This window comes from Cannabis sativa, chromosome 6, assembly GCF_029168945.1.
Source record: "Cannabis sativa cultivar Pink pepper isolate KNU-18-1 chromosome 6, ASM2916894v1, whole genome shotgun sequence".
Lineage (NCBI taxonomy): Eukaryota > Viridiplantae > Streptophyta > Magnoliopsida > Rosales > Cannabaceae > Cannabis > Cannabis sativa.
In genome coordinates, this window is record NC_083606.1 from 7,386,344 (window position 1) to 7,404,025 (window position 17,682).

Consider the following 17,682-nt stretch of genomic DNA (forward strand, 5'->3'; position numbering starts at 1 on the left):
AGTATATAGGGTAATTTCCCAAAAATTTAAAAGGTATAATTTATTACATGTCAAAATTGAGGAGGTAAAAATTTAAATTAATCTTAATTTTATGTATTTTTTTTAATTAATTAGGGGAAAAAAATGAAAGAATTATTAGGAAAGTACACGTGTCCTTCATACTTTAATGGGTACCATTGACCAAATGTAAAAGTGGTATTTTGCCACAATTTTTAAAAATTTTGGTACTAATAAGAAAATGAACAAAATAAGTATTTAATTTCTCACTTCGCTGTTCTTCTCTTTCATTCCCTCGTTTTTTCTACTGAAACTTGCGCCAAACGCTGAAGCAATTTGACCTTGCTCATCAACCACGCTTGGGGAGAACTCCATTTTAGGACATTGAAGCAGAGGTTTGTATATAAATATATGTATAAATATAAATACACAGTTGTATGCGTATTGCAGAAAGACCCTTCAATTTCATCCGAAAAAAAACGGTACTTCAGGTTTAGATTTTGCTTTGAGTGTAGATATTTGCATTGCTTGCTTGCTTTTCTTTCTTTGACCTGGTTCAATAAAGTGGTATATGTAGTTTCTTCTAGGTTTTGGATTATCATTTTCTTTATAGAGTTTTGTGTTTTATTTAGTTGAATTTCAACACTTCTATATGATTTTTGTTGTTGGATATGTGAGTATTAAGTGATATATTATTTGCATAAAATTAAAGGGTCCTTCTTTCTTTGAAATTTAAGTGGATAATTTTGAGATTAGATTGTGTATACATAGTCAGTTGTTGTGATAGTTGTATAATGTATTGTAGAATTATTTGTGAGTAGAAAATAAGTTAAATATTAACACAAACTACAAGGTGCTACAACAACATCCTTTAGTTTAAGAGCCATCTCTTATGACTTATGTGTTCACTCAAATGGCAGAGGAATCAGTTATTCTAAAAAAAAAGCATACCAATCCTAATTACATAATGATACGGAGAGAGCTCAAGTAAACAAGGGGGCAAAAACAGTTGTAGCTAGCTAACAAAGAAAAAGTTTTATTACAAAAGCCAAGAACAAAACTAGCCTAAGGAAAAGCATTTCAACTTTAATAATGTAAACTCCACCTGAGTTAACCAGAAATGGAGCTCACCTTATTCAGGAGGCCTTTTATTTCACCCTCTAATTTGGTTCTCATCTCTGGAGAAAGATTGTTCCCTGACTTCTCCAGCATTGATGTCATCATCTGCAGATTCTGCCTTATTAAGTCAAGAGTAACTGATCCCTCCATTAGTGAAGATGTTGCTAAGTTGTTGTGGTAGAACTAAAAGCTTGACTGGGTCTCGCTACTTTGAAAGCAGCAGAATGATCATGGAACCGGTAGTTAGTCAGGGTTGAACCAAAAGGGTTGTTTTCTTTATATTCTGCAATGTTCTCTAGCATCAATACTTCTGGTGAACACAACCTGAGAGCTACAGGGGTCTTTTAATAACATACTTTCTGATTCTTTCAATGGTCCAAACTTGCAAAATGTTGAGATCAAATCTTCTCTTGAAGGCACTGGAACTCCAGCAGCGGAAGTCAAGAGAAGAGCAGCAGCACCTTTTGTCTTTCCATTAGTTTCTTTTTTATAGTAACTTGCATTGGTGTCTGGTCTTCAAGTTAAAGAAATATTTTTTGGAGGCTTGAAAGCAGCTTGCAGTTTTCTTCTCCTCTTTTTCCGCACAGGTTTTGAAGGAACTGTAGCACCATTGATCGGAACTGCTTGCGAATCCGTCCCCAGTGAATTGGATTTGCTGTTTGTTCCCTTTAAATCTGGAATAATTTTCGGAGCGGTTTTCTCCCTTTTCTTTCTCTTTTTTCGGCACAGATTTACCTTCTTCAGAGAATGAACCAATAATTTTTCCATCTTTGTCCAACAGTCCAAACCTAGGAGGGTCATTATTTGTGAGTGGCATATATGATTGGTATTATTGAGAAATGACAAAAGTTGCTTTTTGTTTTTAGCAAAGGGCAACCAAGGCTTGGTAGTTGGTACATTCTCTTCTAGCTAAAATTTCAACTTTAAATAAGATCAACTTGTCTAACTTGATAATTACCAGTTTTGTTTCTCATATGAACACACTTTATTGGATTTTATATGAACATAACTACATATTCAGCTACATGATTTATTACTAGAAAAATTAATATACTTCTCTATTATAATAACTGATCGCCTTGATGAAAGTTATTCTTTTTATTGTATTATTTGTTTGTTTCATCATTTATAGGTGTGTGGAAGTGTTAACTACTTAACCTGTGTTTGTCTTTTCACAGAAACTATGCTGTCAAAACTTATGAGATAGAGTTTATGAATGTTTTATGTCTTTAACTTAGGAAAATCTGAGGAGCAATCTAGGATTGTTCTTCTAGAATGTGGACCATAATCTGAACTTTTTACCTGTCCAAGAGGCTTGTGCAACTAAGAAGATTGCTTTAGGTCTCGTACTTTATTATATGAGTTGTTGTTCTTGCACTACTGGTTAAAAAAGTTGGTGTTTCATGTTTTGTTTTAGTTCCTCTTTGGTGGGTTTGCTCCTTAATTGGGGTATATATGAGATTGCTAGTTGTATATCGTTTGTTGCTCTAGATTGTATAGTAGTACCAAGACCAGAATTCAAGTAGATTGTTTTGAATAAGTGTGTGTCCATACAAGTAGAGAATAGAGCCAATTACAAGCACATCGAATATACATTTTCAGCTTTGTTTTCCTTTGCTTGAATTAAAAGAAAATTGGTATGTAATTAATCCCTAGAATTTGGCACAAATATGGACTTCCCAGTAGCCCTCTCTAGATTCATAGTTGCTGATCTGCTGCAATGAAAGCTAAGAGGTCCTTCCAAAGAGGGGAGCCAATGCTGCTTGAATAAGTCAATGTTGGAGCCATCACCAACTAAAAACAACAGCCAGTTCTCATCAAATTTCTAAGTAGCAATAGAATTGAGATGTCTCAAGTTGTGAAGTGTTGGCTTGGACTTAAGATTTATTGTAATATTAATCATTGCTGCCTAATCATAAATTAGAGACGATAATTTAAGATTTTCCTTTCCATGTGACTTTCATTCTATATATATTATTATGGTGATATGGGAAATGATGAACGAACTTTTGATCATCTAAGTTTTAGCAAAAAAAAAAAAACTTTTGATCATCTAAGGAAGGTGGAAGAAGTACAGATTGCATATTCTCGTGATTACCTGAAAAGAATGATGTAAAAAAAATATTTTACTTCATTTGGAGACTAAATTGTAATGTATTATGTCATTTTCTTTTGTTGTCTGACTATTTGGCAAATTAAAATGTATTATTTTTTGATGTTGTGGTGTTTCTTTTGATTTGATTTGATTTGATTTGATTTGTTTAATTAATTTATATTCTATTTTTATAAATTTAGATTAATTAAGAATAAAATAAAATATATTATATGGGAGAAGTATTGTAAATATTAAAAGATATGAGAACATTATTGATAGTTAGAGAAAATATTTGAATGAATAATATATATTTAGAAAGTATAATATTTATATGATATGGAGATAAAATAGAGAAGTTGATTTATGGAGAAATGTAAAAATTTAAGGTAAAATAAAGTAAGATTTTGGTGACTTATTTTGAATCGTAGGATGGAGAAGCTGAAGTGAAGAGATTGTATTTTAAAGTTCTTTCTTATTTTTTTTAGCTACTAGTATTAAAAGCCCCAAAAGAGGGAGAGCAGGTAGATAGAGAAGGAAGAGGACAGGCCAATACAATTAGTGGTGAACCCATTTATACATTTCCCCCACTTTCTACTCTCAACTCTCACTTATGGATTTGGATATGGACCTTGATGATATTTTCAGAGATGATGAAGACGACTTTGACAATGATTTCTATCAGGTCCTTTTTTAATATATATTCATATTATTTATTTAAAATGTTCTTTGTGTACACGGTATTAACATTTGAACTTTTTTTATGTTTCTTTTTGGTGTGGCTTAGCAAAGAGAGGCAACCAAAGATTTTGTTGTGTACTTGGTTGATGCTTCCCCAAAAATGTTCAACACTACTTCTCCAGACGTGAGCTTTTATTTTATTTTATGTCTTTAAAGGGGTTATGTTTCTTCTATCATACAAGTTCTATCGATTCTGTCATGGTGATGTTTTTGCCTTTTCTAAATGCATTCTTAAGTGGTATATAATGCATATATGGTATGTTTTTTGCGACCAAAAGTTTATTTATTTATCAAAAAATTGTGAATTGAAGTTTATTTATTAATTTATGGTTGTCAAAAATAGAATTTATAACATATGACGTTTTCTTAGCGAAAGATAAGAATTTCTCTTTGGTTTAACTATTTATAACATGTTGTTTTAGAAGTTTGAGGATCTCATTATAGCTTTAGAAGGTATGAACCAGCTCTTCTGTACTGGGATATTTTATGATCATCTTGGTTTTCAAGTAGTATATGAATTGAACTCAAGTCCAGAAAGCAGAGGGAGTAATGGGGAGGGATATAGAAAAAAAAAGTAGTAGTTTATGTTAGTTGAATATGACACTAAATATATCACCATATTGATGATCAATAAATATTTTATCTTTGATTAGATTATACATGATAGTTAGCTTAATGTGATTTTGTATTTTGTTGTTGGCCCCCATGCTCATTTCACTGTGTCGAGATAGAAAAAAGATATAAGAAAATCAATTTGTACTTGTTAGCTTCTGATAAGTGATGATATAATTTTGTCTGTCATTGGGCAATGGCTAATTGTTACAAAAATTAGAAGTAAATAAAAAAAAATTCTGCATGTCAATTGATGTTTCACTTTTATCTGTCATTAGATGATGGTCATGATTTGTGCCTTTATTCTTATTTGCTATAATAATTATTAATATATTGATTTTACTTTCAATTGTTTCATATCTAACTGTTTTAGCCGTGAGCTTGGTAATTCTCCATATATTGTTTATAATTTATTTTTCATATTGGCAGGTGGATAACATGGATGAAAATCATTTCCATATTGCTCTCAGTTGCATCTCACAGTCATTGAAATCACAAATCATCAATAATTCATATGATGAAGTTGCTATATGCTTCTTTAATACAGTAAGATGAATCTGTTTAAGTCTTACAATATAGAATTCTTAGATCATCACCAGAGACTGATTTATATTGGACTAAATATAAATCTGTCTCAGATGTTGTTCAGGGCCATTTTTTTCTAGTTTTGGTAAACATTGCAGCCAAGTATTAGCTTCCATGAAAAAGGACTGAATATAAATCTGTCTCAGATGATGTTTGGGGCTGTTTCTTTCTTTCTTTCTTTTTTCTTTGGGTAGACCTGTGCAGCCCAGGTTTTAGCTTCCAGAAAAAAAAACTGTTTGGTTTTGTTTTACCATTTTCTGGTTAAAATATTTATTTCATAAGTTTATACTTGCAGAGGGAAAAGAAGAATTTGCAGGACTTAAATGGTGTCTTTGTTTTTAACGCTGCCGATCGAGATCAGTTAGACAGGCCAACTGCAAGGCTAATTAAAGAGTTTGATCTTTTAGAGGGTAAGCATGGAGTAGATAGTATGTATGGTGCATGTCCTGTGGAACCATTGGATCTTCTCTTTGTAATTATGTCTGTTGAAATCTCATTTTGTAGTTGAAATAAAAAAGAACAGGGATATTCATGAATTCTGTGTTTTATTTGCCACATTTCTGTTTCCTTGATGTTTTAGAACAAGAAGTTCTGTTCTAAAGATGAAACGGAAACATGTGGTAAATAGTATACAACAATGTTGTTTTGCATTTATAACTCTTGGATTCATTGTTTCATTCTTTTATTATTGTTTGAACTTTCTGTTCCCTCTCAAAACTAATCATGCATAATACTGAATAAGTATTTGATGAAGTTAAAGGATGCAAGGCTGTTGATGATCAAACTTTAGGTTATGGATAAATGGGCAGTTAACTAGGATTATAAAAATTAAGGTGTAGAATTTGAGGATGTGTAATCAATTTCGGTATCATGGATCAGTAGTTCCCTGAAATAAATGTGCGTATCTTTGAAGATGAAATGATGAAAAAGAGTGAGTGTGGAGTGTTGTAATCAACGAACCTCCATGATGTTCTAGGAAAAGTTATAAAAAGAGTAATATGGTTTGGACTGTTGAGAAATATTTTCTTTTGGTGTGAAGTTGAGTGTTGAAATTTGGATGAGAGGATGAAATTACTTTAGGAAATATAAACAGAAATGGAGATTTCCAAGCAACCATGGCCCAATACATGTTGAAACATTATGGGAATTTGTAGATAATTTAGTTCATGATGCTAAGACCTAAGCAAGTAACAGTTTTCAAAACTGTTGCCAAGAAGTTAAAAGTAAAGCAACAAAATATGCAATTGTTATGAGTAAAGGATATAAATGGTGCAGAAAGCTTTGGTTGGAAGAAAACGGTGAATTGATATAAGAGAGGGAGTAAATGGAAGAAAAGACTCTTTATTGAGGTTCCTAAGTTCTTAACTTTTATAGACTGATAAAATCAAAATCGATCTGTGGTATGAAAACTCATTTGATTCTTATTTCTTGGCTTTATTATAGCTATCCAATACTTGAAGATCAATTTGAAATTTTTTAATTTATTAGAATCTCATACATGAACAACTTTTCATAATTTATGAAGAAGGATCTCTTTTATAACAGAGATGTTGCTTATCTGTTGTAAACCAATCAAGATTGTAATTATGTATGTATTTGTGGTAATAAATTCTAATGTAGGGATGTCATTCACATCATCACTATCATTTTTTTTGGTTTTCAACAAGACTTTCATCATGGTGTTTGAATCAAATCTTGCTCCTTATTGGAATAATGTTTCTTGCAGAGTCATTTATGAAAGAAATTGGGAGTCAGTATGGTATTGTCTCTGGATCTCGAGACAATTCTCTTTACAATGCAATATGGGTAGCGCAGGCACTGTTGCGCAAAGGGTTAGACTGTGCCTTCTATTTTTCCCTCCTCCCCCTTATAGCTCTATGACCTTCTAATATTTAGAGGAAAATTGAAATTAAAAGATCTTGCTTATACTTCATGGTCATGGCTTACAATGATAAACACTACCAATACTTTCAGGTCTGCTAAGACTGCGGACAAGCGGATACTTTTGTTTACCAATGAAGATGATCCTTTTGGAAGTTTAAAGGGAGCTGTGAAGATGGACATGGTCAATACGACATTGCAGAGGGCTAAAGTGTGTTTTGCTTGAAATTACTTGAATGATTCTGTGAATACAGATTTATTTTTCATATAATTTTATTTATTATTCACGATTACTTTTAATTTGTAATATTTTTAACATTTACTTCTAAAAGGATGCACAAGATCTTGGCATCTCAATTGAAGTTCTACCCCTGAGTCGGCCTGAGGAGGAATTCAACATTTCTCTGTTCTATGCTGTATGACTATATCTTACTATCATATTTTCCTTGGGTCACTTACAGGTGGTTAGATAAAGATACTTGACACTTTTAGTCTATATGTTTCAGGACTTAGTTGGACTGGAAGGTGATGAGCTAGCTCAGTTTATGCCTTCGGCAGGAGAAAGGTATGCCTTAACTTTTGGATGCGTGTTTGATTCATTTTCATGTGGATGGATAGTATGAATATATTATTTTCTTTATTTTGGTGGTTCTGTAGCTCTTTTTAAAACTTGTGAATACTTTGGTACATAATGACATTAACTTAGTAATAAGTCTAGTGTTAATTTACAATTCAAATGGGACTGAGATCCTAAATAACAGTAATATAGATTTTGGTTAAAATCACTTAAATGTAGATCGGTTAGACCTGATATCATTATCAACAACAACCCATATCTCCCGTGTGGATTTCTCCTTGGTCTTTACTGTGTGTGACCCCAAAATTGACTTTACTTAGGTAGCTCTGCTCGTGATGTTGGTCTTGCTAGATGGTGCTGCCTTTAATACCATTTCTGTAATAACGTATGTAGGACTCACTCACAAAAGAATAGCCTATGAGGGTGCTCAAGTGGTTCTTGACCACCTACTTAGCTCATGCTTAGATGATGTGGAATCTAAAAAAATAGTCAATCTTGGTGCTATTTGGTTTATTATTAACTTGCTTGGTTCACATGTTTATTTTTCTTATGTTATTATTTATTTATTTATTTTTTAAAATTCAGGTTGGAAGATATGAAAGATCAGCTGAGAAAGCGTTTATTTAAAAAGCGCATAGTTAGAAAAATCAATTTCGCAATTGCCAATGGTTTGTCCATTGAACTAAACACATATGCTTTAGTTCGTCACACTACTCCTGGTATGCATATATTTTGATCAAATTTGTTATAAATTAAGAACTTGGTTTTGCATGTTCTATATTTACAGTTGAATAACTACTGGTCATTACCTCTAATCTACAGGAGCAATTACATGGTTGGATTCTGTCACCAACCATCCTTTAAAGGTGACAGTAATACTGCATTTTGTTTACTTGATCAAATATTGTTATATGTTTACTACCCTGCATTTGTTTTCAGCATCCTGTAGCTTCGTGTGATTAGTTTGCTGTTTAGCACACATATCATCCTCGTTTTGTGCCATTGTTACATTGTAGATTTTAGCTCTTTCTCATAGAATATATATATTTTTCCTGATGAAAGACCCTTCTGCATTTTCTCTTTGCTTTATCTCGCCAAATATGCAAAATGTTTATAGTTTGGTGTGCGTCAAAATCCTAAGTTGATTCCATTTTCGCCAATAAAACCTTTGCTGCCGGTTTCTGTATATTAATTCACTCTAAAACAGGTTTGCCTGCTTAGGCCTCGGTGGAACTGGTGTGATTAAAAGTTTAAAAGCTGTATTACTGTACCATTGCTATAATTTTCAGTTGAATAATCATGTTTAAGCTCTGGCAAGCGCTTGAGTTGTCTGAGTTGATTCTGTGCAGACTGAAAGGTCTTTCATCTGTGCGGACACTGGGGCATTGCTTCAGAATTCTACTAAACTCTTTTACTCTTATAAAAAGTAAGCATGCTATTTTGCTTATTTATTTAATCTTTAATTTTGTTTTTCTTTATGCTTCTATAATTGATTGAGTTCTATTGGCATGTAGATGATTCAATTAATTGATTATCAAAGGCAGATTACAACTTGAATTTATTGATGCTCAACAAACTTCTATTCTTTCAACTAACAAAATAAAATATATCATCTAAACATGAATTAAAATAAAATAATTATCTAAGACTTATTCTTGGCAAATAGATTAAATATCTTAACTCAAAATCTTGGCCTGTTTGTAGATTTTTTTTGGGGGGTTTTATTTACACCCAAAAAACACATTTTAATAATTTTTAGATTATATAAAATATATAATTTTAATTTATACTATTTTTATTTTAATTTTTTTCTTCTTTTTCATATTCTTAAAAAAATATACCTGTCAATTAAAAATAAATTATATTTTAAATATCATGACAAATATTAAATAAAAAAGTATATGAAAAAAAAATTACACATGATTTAAATAGAAGTATGAAAATAAATCAACACAAAATAATGTGAAAAAAGAAAATTAAAAAAAATATTAAGAGTGGTTTTTTTTTTTTTTTTTTTTTTTTAAAATTTGTGACCATCATGCCACTATCTTGTTGGTTGTTTGACTTGTTCCACTGTCTTTTTTGACATATTAATTTCCTTTTTTTTTTTTTGAAAAGAGACAAAGGTCACACATGTCCATAATGTTCATTTCATTGCAAGGATTTCATGGTTGTCTTTCTGGTGACTTTTTATTTTTTGATATGTATTTATTCTTCTCTAATTCCTTTTAGTGAAAATATCAAGCTTTCTGTGGAAGAGCTATCAGAGATAAAAAGGGTGTCTGCTAGAAATCTTCGTTTGCTTGGATTCAAGCCATTAAGTTGCTTGAAGGATTACCACAACTTAAGGCCATCGACATTTCTTTTCCCAAGTGAAGAGGTTCCTTTATTTTTACTTTATTTTTTTTGTAGCATTCCAAATAATTTTTATATTTTATATTTATTATTTAAATGTAGTCTATGTTAAATGCCTTTCTACAAGACTTCTCTTGCCTCTCATTTACATTTACTATAGGAATTAAAGCACAAATAAATTGGTGTCGAAATATCTTGCATGTTCAACAAAGGTTTCATGAATGAAGAGATAGAACTTTCAAGTTGGTGGATGATAGCATTTGTAGCCTTTTCAAACAATGGAATAACCCGACAAAAATTGCACTTTATAGCTCTTGGACTAAGTTTTCCCTTCTTAAGCAGACAATGGGCCCATCCAGTAGATGTTGTAGTTTCAGACGTATTTTGAAAACATTTACAATAAACTATTGAAATCCAAAATCCTAGATGACAACCGCTTCATATAATGAGCAACACCGTAGCAATAAGGCTGAAACCCAAAATCTTTTAGGGGTATATTTTTTTATTTTTATTGACATAAGAGCTTTTGAGATAGTATGGAGATGACCATTATTTTTGTTAGTAATCATGTACACGAGAGAGTTAATGCAAGAAGACTCATGCAAACTAAGGATCAGATCATATCCCTCCATAAATTACTCAGTAAAAAGAAACTCTATAGACTTTCTTTAGGATCAAGTGGTTTAGTATGGCTGCATCTTTGGTGCACTTTATACATTGATAATGATCCATATCTTGTCATAAATGCATCAAGAGATTGGCATATTTGACGACACAGTGTCCTTGTTTGATGTAGACAATTTTTGTATTAGGATGTTGACTCATAGAAGTGTCACTAATTTCTAGAAGCATATTATTCCTGTTTGAATACATAAACGTGAAATGTTTTGTATATGTCTAGCTGTTGTGATGTTGTTTTCTAGAAGCAGTTTTCGTTCTTAGAATTGAGTAGTGACTGGAGATTGTTGTGTAGTGTGGTATAACAGTATATGTTTTGTATATGTCTAGCTGTTGTGATGTTGTTTTAAATGTTTTATATGTTTGTGATAGAACATTTGTAATCATGGTATTCCTCCGCCACAAGTGAGGCTTTCTATATATGTCGGAGGAGGGGTCAATCTTAGTCATTGGCCTCTGTCTCTTTTTCAAAAAAAAAAAAATACATAAACGTGAAATCTTCTTCTTTCTCAAACTACATCTCCCCTTTTTGGTTCAGTATTGAGATGGCTTAATTTTACTTTATTTTCTCAAACTACTTGAATTGTCATGTATTCATTAATTATTCAGCTTGCTTTCAGCTAAGTGTTCTGTAGTCTCTCATGTGGTTTTATCATGTTCTTAGATTGCGCAGGTTAACTAAGTAAATAAATGAGTATTTCCTTAACAAGAAGTACTATATTAGGATATAGATGAAAATTCCTTGTATTCTAACTGTATACATAACAATAAAGAAGAGAGTAAGATATTGTGTATCAAGTATAGGACTACTTTAGGCAAATTAAACTCTAAATTAAGCATTTTGAGTGAATGAAGCAAAGCTTGATCACTGTAGAACAGTAAAGACTTGACTACTGAAGGTGTGGCCTCCTTGGGTTAAATGTCCATACTTGATAGTTTGGGAATTTGAATGTCATTTGTGAAAGTTTTGAATTTTGTGAGAAGAAAAAAGCCAATACATTTCAACTTGCAACTTCTATTTGTAGTACCTAACTTGTACCTTCTTTGCAGGACGTAATTGGTAGCACATGCCTTTTTATTGCATTGCACAGATCCATGTTGCGGCTAGAGCGGTTAGTGCTAGTAACATAGCTCTTTTGAAAGCTTGACGATTATTTGCAATAATGTGTTTTGCGGTTTCCCTCTTTTTTTTTTTTACATCGAAAATAATCATGATATAGGATTTTAGATCATACAAAGCGATTTGCTTTTTGTAGTCTTGATGCTTCTTTCTTTACTTGGTATGATTGTGTTTCTTTTTTCAGTGTTAAATAAGAAATGAGAATGCAATATCTTTTGTAAATTTATAGAAATTTTGGTATCTTTCAATACTGATGGAACCTTATATACATTTATAAATACAAAATCTCTCTCTCTCTCTCTCTCTCTATATATATATATATATATTTACCATAATAGTTGAAAATACTTTATAATAATTAATAAGCAATGGTAAAACGTTACTCTATGTTTAATTAGATAGAGAGATAATATTAAGAGGCACATTCCTCAGGAAATGAAGATAGAGAGAAAGAATATTGTATCCTTTGTTGAAGATAGAGAGATAGCGTTTAGATTTTCATCATTTGTTTGTTAGGAGCAGAAATTGGAAGGAATTTTATTTTCACAAAAACTATAATATCCTTAGTTGTTATTTAGTGATAAAATATTTAGAAGTGAAATCCTCGAAAAATAATTTGAAACTTTTTTCAGATTCTTTCATTTCTTGACAGCTGGTAAACACAGTTGTACCAAATGTCTTGGTTAATAATCACTTAAAATGAAAACAAAAGAATGAGAATGTGAACCGAAATAGAATGAAATAAAATTTTTCTATGGATAAATTTTTCTTTTATAAAAGAATTATTTTTTTTAAAGTTCCTCTAGCAAGTTAATCTGGTTAAAGTGGCTTTAACCAATTTTTTTTAATACAACTTTAACAATACATACAATACAACTAACTAATCATATCTTAAAGTTAGTTGTATTGTATGTATTGTTTCCTCATTTATAGGATTAGGTTTAATTCTGTAATTAATGTAATTTAATATTGTTTAGGCTATATATACTGTGTATATCAATAATAAAATTACAGAGAAAAAATTGATCTCACCAAAACAGTCTTTTATGACAGTCATTGTCCTTGCTCTCCCCAGTCTATGGAGTTTTTCCCTCAACAATATTCCTGCTAAGATACCATGGACATAAACTTGGAGAAAATAAATGTAAAAAACACTGCAAAGCTTTAATTGATAAGAGGAAACTAATAAAAGAGAAGGATACTAATAAAAAGAAAAAGAAAGGAAAGGAAACTCAAATCAGCTCATTGATAATCTGCACAGGTGTACCAGATTTTATCACTTAATATCTTAGTTGATAATCAACTGTGATATCCTAAATCTTGGTACATTTTTAACTGAAGTTTTCTTTCTTTTTATTCCAGATTTGCTGTTGCATTTTATGGCGTTCCATCTCGTCCTCAATTAGTTGCTCTTGTTGCTCAGGTATGATATTGGTTTACCAAGGGTTCATTTAATTTTCCATCAAATAAGGCTAAAAAATAAAATAAAAAGAAAGGACGAAAAAGACACACACACACATGCACGATTCCAACCCCTTTCCTCTTACACACGCTCACACACCGTTTGAATCCCAACTAATTGCATCTATCCTCAATTGACTGTTCTGGTAAGATGTTGACAGCATGTTCTAATCGGTTATGTAACAGTGCATAGATAATGATATTTGTTTTATATTATGTAATTAAACAATTTTTTAGTCTTTGGTCTTCACTTTTTTCCTTTTTGTTTGCCTTGTATGAAATCCATAATGGCGGAACCTTTAGCTAAATTGCCTTAATTTGTTGAAGTACTTGTTAAAAGTATACTTACCATTTAACATTGTTATGGACTGGTACTTTTCCACCTTTTAAGTAACTTTTTTTTTCCTCTCATTTTTCTCTGAAAACCAAATTTAAGTTTTGAACACCACATGAATGTGCTCATCATGTTGCCAGAGTACTGATTCGAAACACTAGTAACTGATCAATTGAAGCTTCGTTGATGATACTATACCTTAATTTTTATTTGAATGGTTTTGTACATTACATTATTCCTCATTACATTCAGGAAGAAATAGTTAAGGCTGGTGGTCAGGTTGAGCCCCCAGGCATGCACATGATATATCTCCCATATTCTGATGATATCAGAGACAATGAAGAGGCAAGGAAGATGTTTGATTGTATTTGAGAATTACTGGTAATTTCATTTCTGACAGACACTATGACTCTGCAGCTTCATTCAAGTGTTGATGCACCTTGTGCAACTGATGAGCAAATCAGAAAGGCTGCCTCTTTAATAAAACGTATAGACTTGAGAGATTTTTCAGTATGCCAATTCGCTAACCCCGGTATATTTCCATTTTCACAACTCTTTTCTAATATTGAACACTTTCTATAGCTGAATTTTTGCCCTTATGGAATGGAGTGTGCTATGATAGTCTCTGACTTTTATGGGATAGTAGATTACCAATTGTGTTTTTCTTTCCTTTTTTTTTTATGTTCTTTTTTGAAAAAAAAATAAGATGCTTCAGTATCCACGTACTGTTTTTGTTGCAGCTTTGCAGCGACATTATGCAGTTTTGCAGGCTCTAGCTTTGGAAGAAGATGAGATGCCAGACATTAAAGATGAAACAGTGCCTGATGAGGAAGGCATGTCTAGGTAAATATGTTTGTCTACTAGTACCACTCTTTAGGGGTGTTCATTAGACCACATCTAATATTTTCAACCCTATCCAGATCCGATCCTATTATATATTGGATTTTAGATTTACCATTCAATCCGATCCAATTAATTTCAGCAGTCCAATTGATCAAACATTCATTGGATGTTGAATTGGATCGGTTCTATTCATTGGATGTATTTCATGTATATCTATTGGTTTAATTCGGGTTTATCCAATATTTTAGACTTAGTATTTTTCGGATCGGATCGGATCCAACCAATATTTTAAATCTAGTATTTATTGGATTGTATTGGATGGATATAAAGTAAAATATAATGTTAATTTATATATATATACATATATTCTATTACGTATAACAACATAAAATTTAATTACTCATCCAAACTATATAAAAATTTAATATATTCGATTGGATGTTGGATGTATTTGATTTTGGACAACTCATCCAACATCCGATCTGACCCAATTGGATATTAAAAAATAATATCCAATTCGATGCAATATTTGGCGGTCGGTTATAATTGGATTGTTCGGTCATCATTAGATTGGATGAATTTATGCACACCCCACCCACTCTTGCAAGAAAATTGTGCATACCAAAAGGAGGCAATCCAGCTTTAGAGGATAATAAACGTTTGTCTTCTCTTTGCATTCGGTTAGTAATTTGTAATTAATTTAATATATTGCACATTACCTCACACAGACCAGGCGTGGTTAAAGCTTTGGAAGAGTTTAAGCTTTCAATCTATGGGGACCATTATGATGAGGAAATCGAAAATGCTGGAGACAAGAAGGAAAGTGAAGCCTCCAAAAAGAGAAAAGCTACTTCCGAAATTGCAGTTCAGGAGTATGCAAAGTATGATTGGAGTAAACTTGCAGACAACGGAGAGGTTAGATAAATGTTTTGCTTCAGTAATCTATTCTTCTATCTAGCAAAGAGCATATGATCAGTTTTCTGGGAAATATTTTATTCTTAATAGTACAAGGAAAGAAAGAACTTACACATATTGAAAGTTTGCACAGTTTACACAATGGTGGTGGCTTTTTAAAAGAATCCTTGAGCAAGTAGAAAATCTATAAAGGCCAACAGTAGATTTCAGAAAATAAATATTTCATGATTTTTGTCTTGCAGTTGAAAGATTTGACTGTAACAGAGTTAAAGTACTATCTAACAGCAAACAACATTCCTGTTGCTGGTAAGAAGGAAGCTCTGATCAGTAGAATATTGTCTCATATGGGGAAATAAGCAAGGTTAGTTTGTTTTTTCATGTATACCATTGTTATGATCTTTGACACAAGCTGTTCACCAGTGGTCATTTTGTATTTTGTACTTAATTGTCTGTTGACACTTGCATAATAGAGAAGTGTTTATTCTCTTTAATAATACAATGAAGCGAAAAACATGTAGATGCATTTCTCTATATTTGTGATATGAATTGAAAGCTAATTGGACACTGTCTTTTCTGTTTTAATTCACCTTCTTTCTTTCCTTCAATGGCTCGATATGTGAAGCTAAGCATCTTTATTTTTGGGTTCTACATGGAATAGATCTTTACTAACACGTCTAGCAATTCAGCCTTGAAAATGAAATTATGTTGTTTCAAGTGTATTAGATCTAGCACTGCTAGTATTTACGTTATGATATGTAATTAATCTCAACCATACAATTGTGAGCTTTACTTTCGAAATATCCGGGCTTAGGATTAATTGCACAACATTTGTGTAATTTTTGAATGTACAAATTCAGAGCGCCTATCATTCCTCAAATGAAAAAAAAAAAAATTGTACTATCAGCATTTTAATTGGCAAGAGTACAATATTGTATGACCCCTTTCAAGTTTCTAGAAATTCATTTTAGGGAAGCTTCAAATTATCATTAGTTATTAAACGACATACATATTAGAGTTAGTTGTAGTGACAAGCAAACCTTCTATCTAGTATTTGACATGTATCTTGTTCGTAGAAACTACATGCTATTTTTATATATACACACTATATTTTTTAAGGTCTGGCGTCCGATCTAATCAAACATTTTAAAATATAAGCGGAGAGCTAGCTTGCTAGTATGTTCTTCCTTCCTACAGGTGGCTCACCGTTTAGTCATATCGATCATCGAGATGGCAATGTTTCTAATTCCTTACTCCTACAACCAATAATTTAACTTAGGACATTCTTAAAAGGTAACAACAATAATAGAAGGAAAGTAGAAATGGTAATGAATTCATACTCAAGTAGAATTAACTAACCCACTTCATTCATACTCAAACGAGATACAAATACAATTTAAGTCAAAGTAAGCTACTTAGGCTAATTGATTAACAAAACGTCTATGACTTTCATATTATAAGATATCTTAAGAAATTACTCTTGGAGTTGGTTCTCCAACTCCTACATCAAAAGCATCACATCTTTGTTCATATTTTTTCACAATCCTTCCCACTCCGTATCACAACTAAGTTCTATTCTATGTTGTGCCTTCACTCCATGTACTTTGTCTTAATCATATCCCTAAAGTGTGAATCTTTTCATGCATTAGCCAAAGGAGCTTATGCCTTTCATCTTCCCAAAGTTGTTATACTAACAATAATTCTTTCTAAATTACATTTTGTGTTCATAGGTTAGCTTTAGAGAACTCACAGTAGAGTAGCTAAAATAGCTAATAGCTAAATTATTTAGCTAAGAGGTAAAACATGATAAAAATTGTTTCTCTATTAAATGAGCTATTATAGCTATTAAATTATTATATTTATATATTTACATCTTAAATTAAAAAAAAAAATTATTAAAATAAATAATTTTTGAATGATATAGAAAAAATATAGAGAAATTGATATATTTTGTTATGTAAATGTGTGAAGTAAAATACAAAAAAGTAAAATTTTAGTGAAGCATTTTAATTGATAAAATAGAAACATGTGAGTGCTCTTAACAAAATACATGACCATATCTTTAAAACCAGATTTCTCCTGATCGTCCCTGTTAATAGGGGTGTACATCAAACCGCTCAAACCGCCCGCACCGCACCACACCGCAAAAAAAAAGCGGTTTGAAATTCTTCGCGGTGCGGTTGCGGTTTGAATTTTTCCCAAACCGCGCGGTGCGGTGCGGTTTGCGGTTTGCGGTTTGGAATTATTAAATCGCGATTCAAACCGCACCGCGCACCGCATGTTTTAAAATTTTAATTTTTATATTTATTTAATTAAGCCCATACATATGAGCCCAACCCAAGCCCATAAATCTTAGGACAAAATCCATAACTCTT

The 17,682-nt window shown here is 31.8% G+C and overlaps 1 protein-coding gene across 2 annotated transcripts; it reads left to right on the forward strand.

Annotated features, from left to right (window-relative positions):
* Positions 1 to 234: 234 nt before the first annotated feature.
* LOC115694850 (ATP-dependent DNA helicase 2 subunit KU70) lies at positions 235 to 15,892 on the forward strand. 2 transcript variants are annotated; one of them, XM_061116984.1, is made up of 20 exons: positions 235 to 392; positions 3,640 to 3,893; positions 3,996 to 4,073; positions 4,991 to 5,107; positions 5,442 to 5,556; positions 6,873 to 6,978; positions 7,121 to 7,238; positions 7,360 to 7,443; positions 7,534 to 7,592; positions 8,190 to 8,323; positions 8,427 to 8,470; positions 8,954 to 9,030; positions 9,837 to 9,984; positions 11,688 to 11,749; positions 13,120 to 13,180; positions 13,805 to 13,897; positions 13,970 to 14,084; positions 14,293 to 14,395; positions 15,124 to 15,310; positions 15,553 to 15,892. In XM_061116984.1, exons 2-20 carry the CDS (start codon positions 3,822 to 3,824, stop codon positions 15,664 to 15,666), a joined length of 1,887 nt encoding a protein of 628 aa, XP_060972967.1. In that variant the 5' UTR covers positions 235 to 392; positions 3,640 to 3,821; the 3' UTR covers positions 15,667 to 15,892. The 2 variants fall into 2 exon arrangements, with proteins under 2 accessions (XP_060972967.1, XP_030477809.2); XM_030621949.2 differs by having other exon boundaries at positions 3,697 to 3,893.
* The last annotated feature ends 1,790 nt before the right edge of the window (positions 15,893 to 17,682 follow it).

Excerpts from the sequence above, each read along its gene's own strand:
- LOC115694850 (XM_061116984.1), top strand. The coding sequence starts at position 3,822 with ATGGATTTGGATATGGACCTTGATGATATTTTCAGAGATGATGAAGAC. Across the intron at positions 14,396-15,123 it reads GATGAGGAAGGCATGTCTAG|ACCAGGCGTGGTTAAAGCTT; the intron begins GTAAATATGTTT and ends TACCTCACACAG. Across the intron at positions 15,311-15,552 it reads AACTTGCAGACAACGGAGAG|TTGAAAGATTTGACTGTAAC; the intron begins GTTAGATAAATG and ends TTTGTCTTGCAG.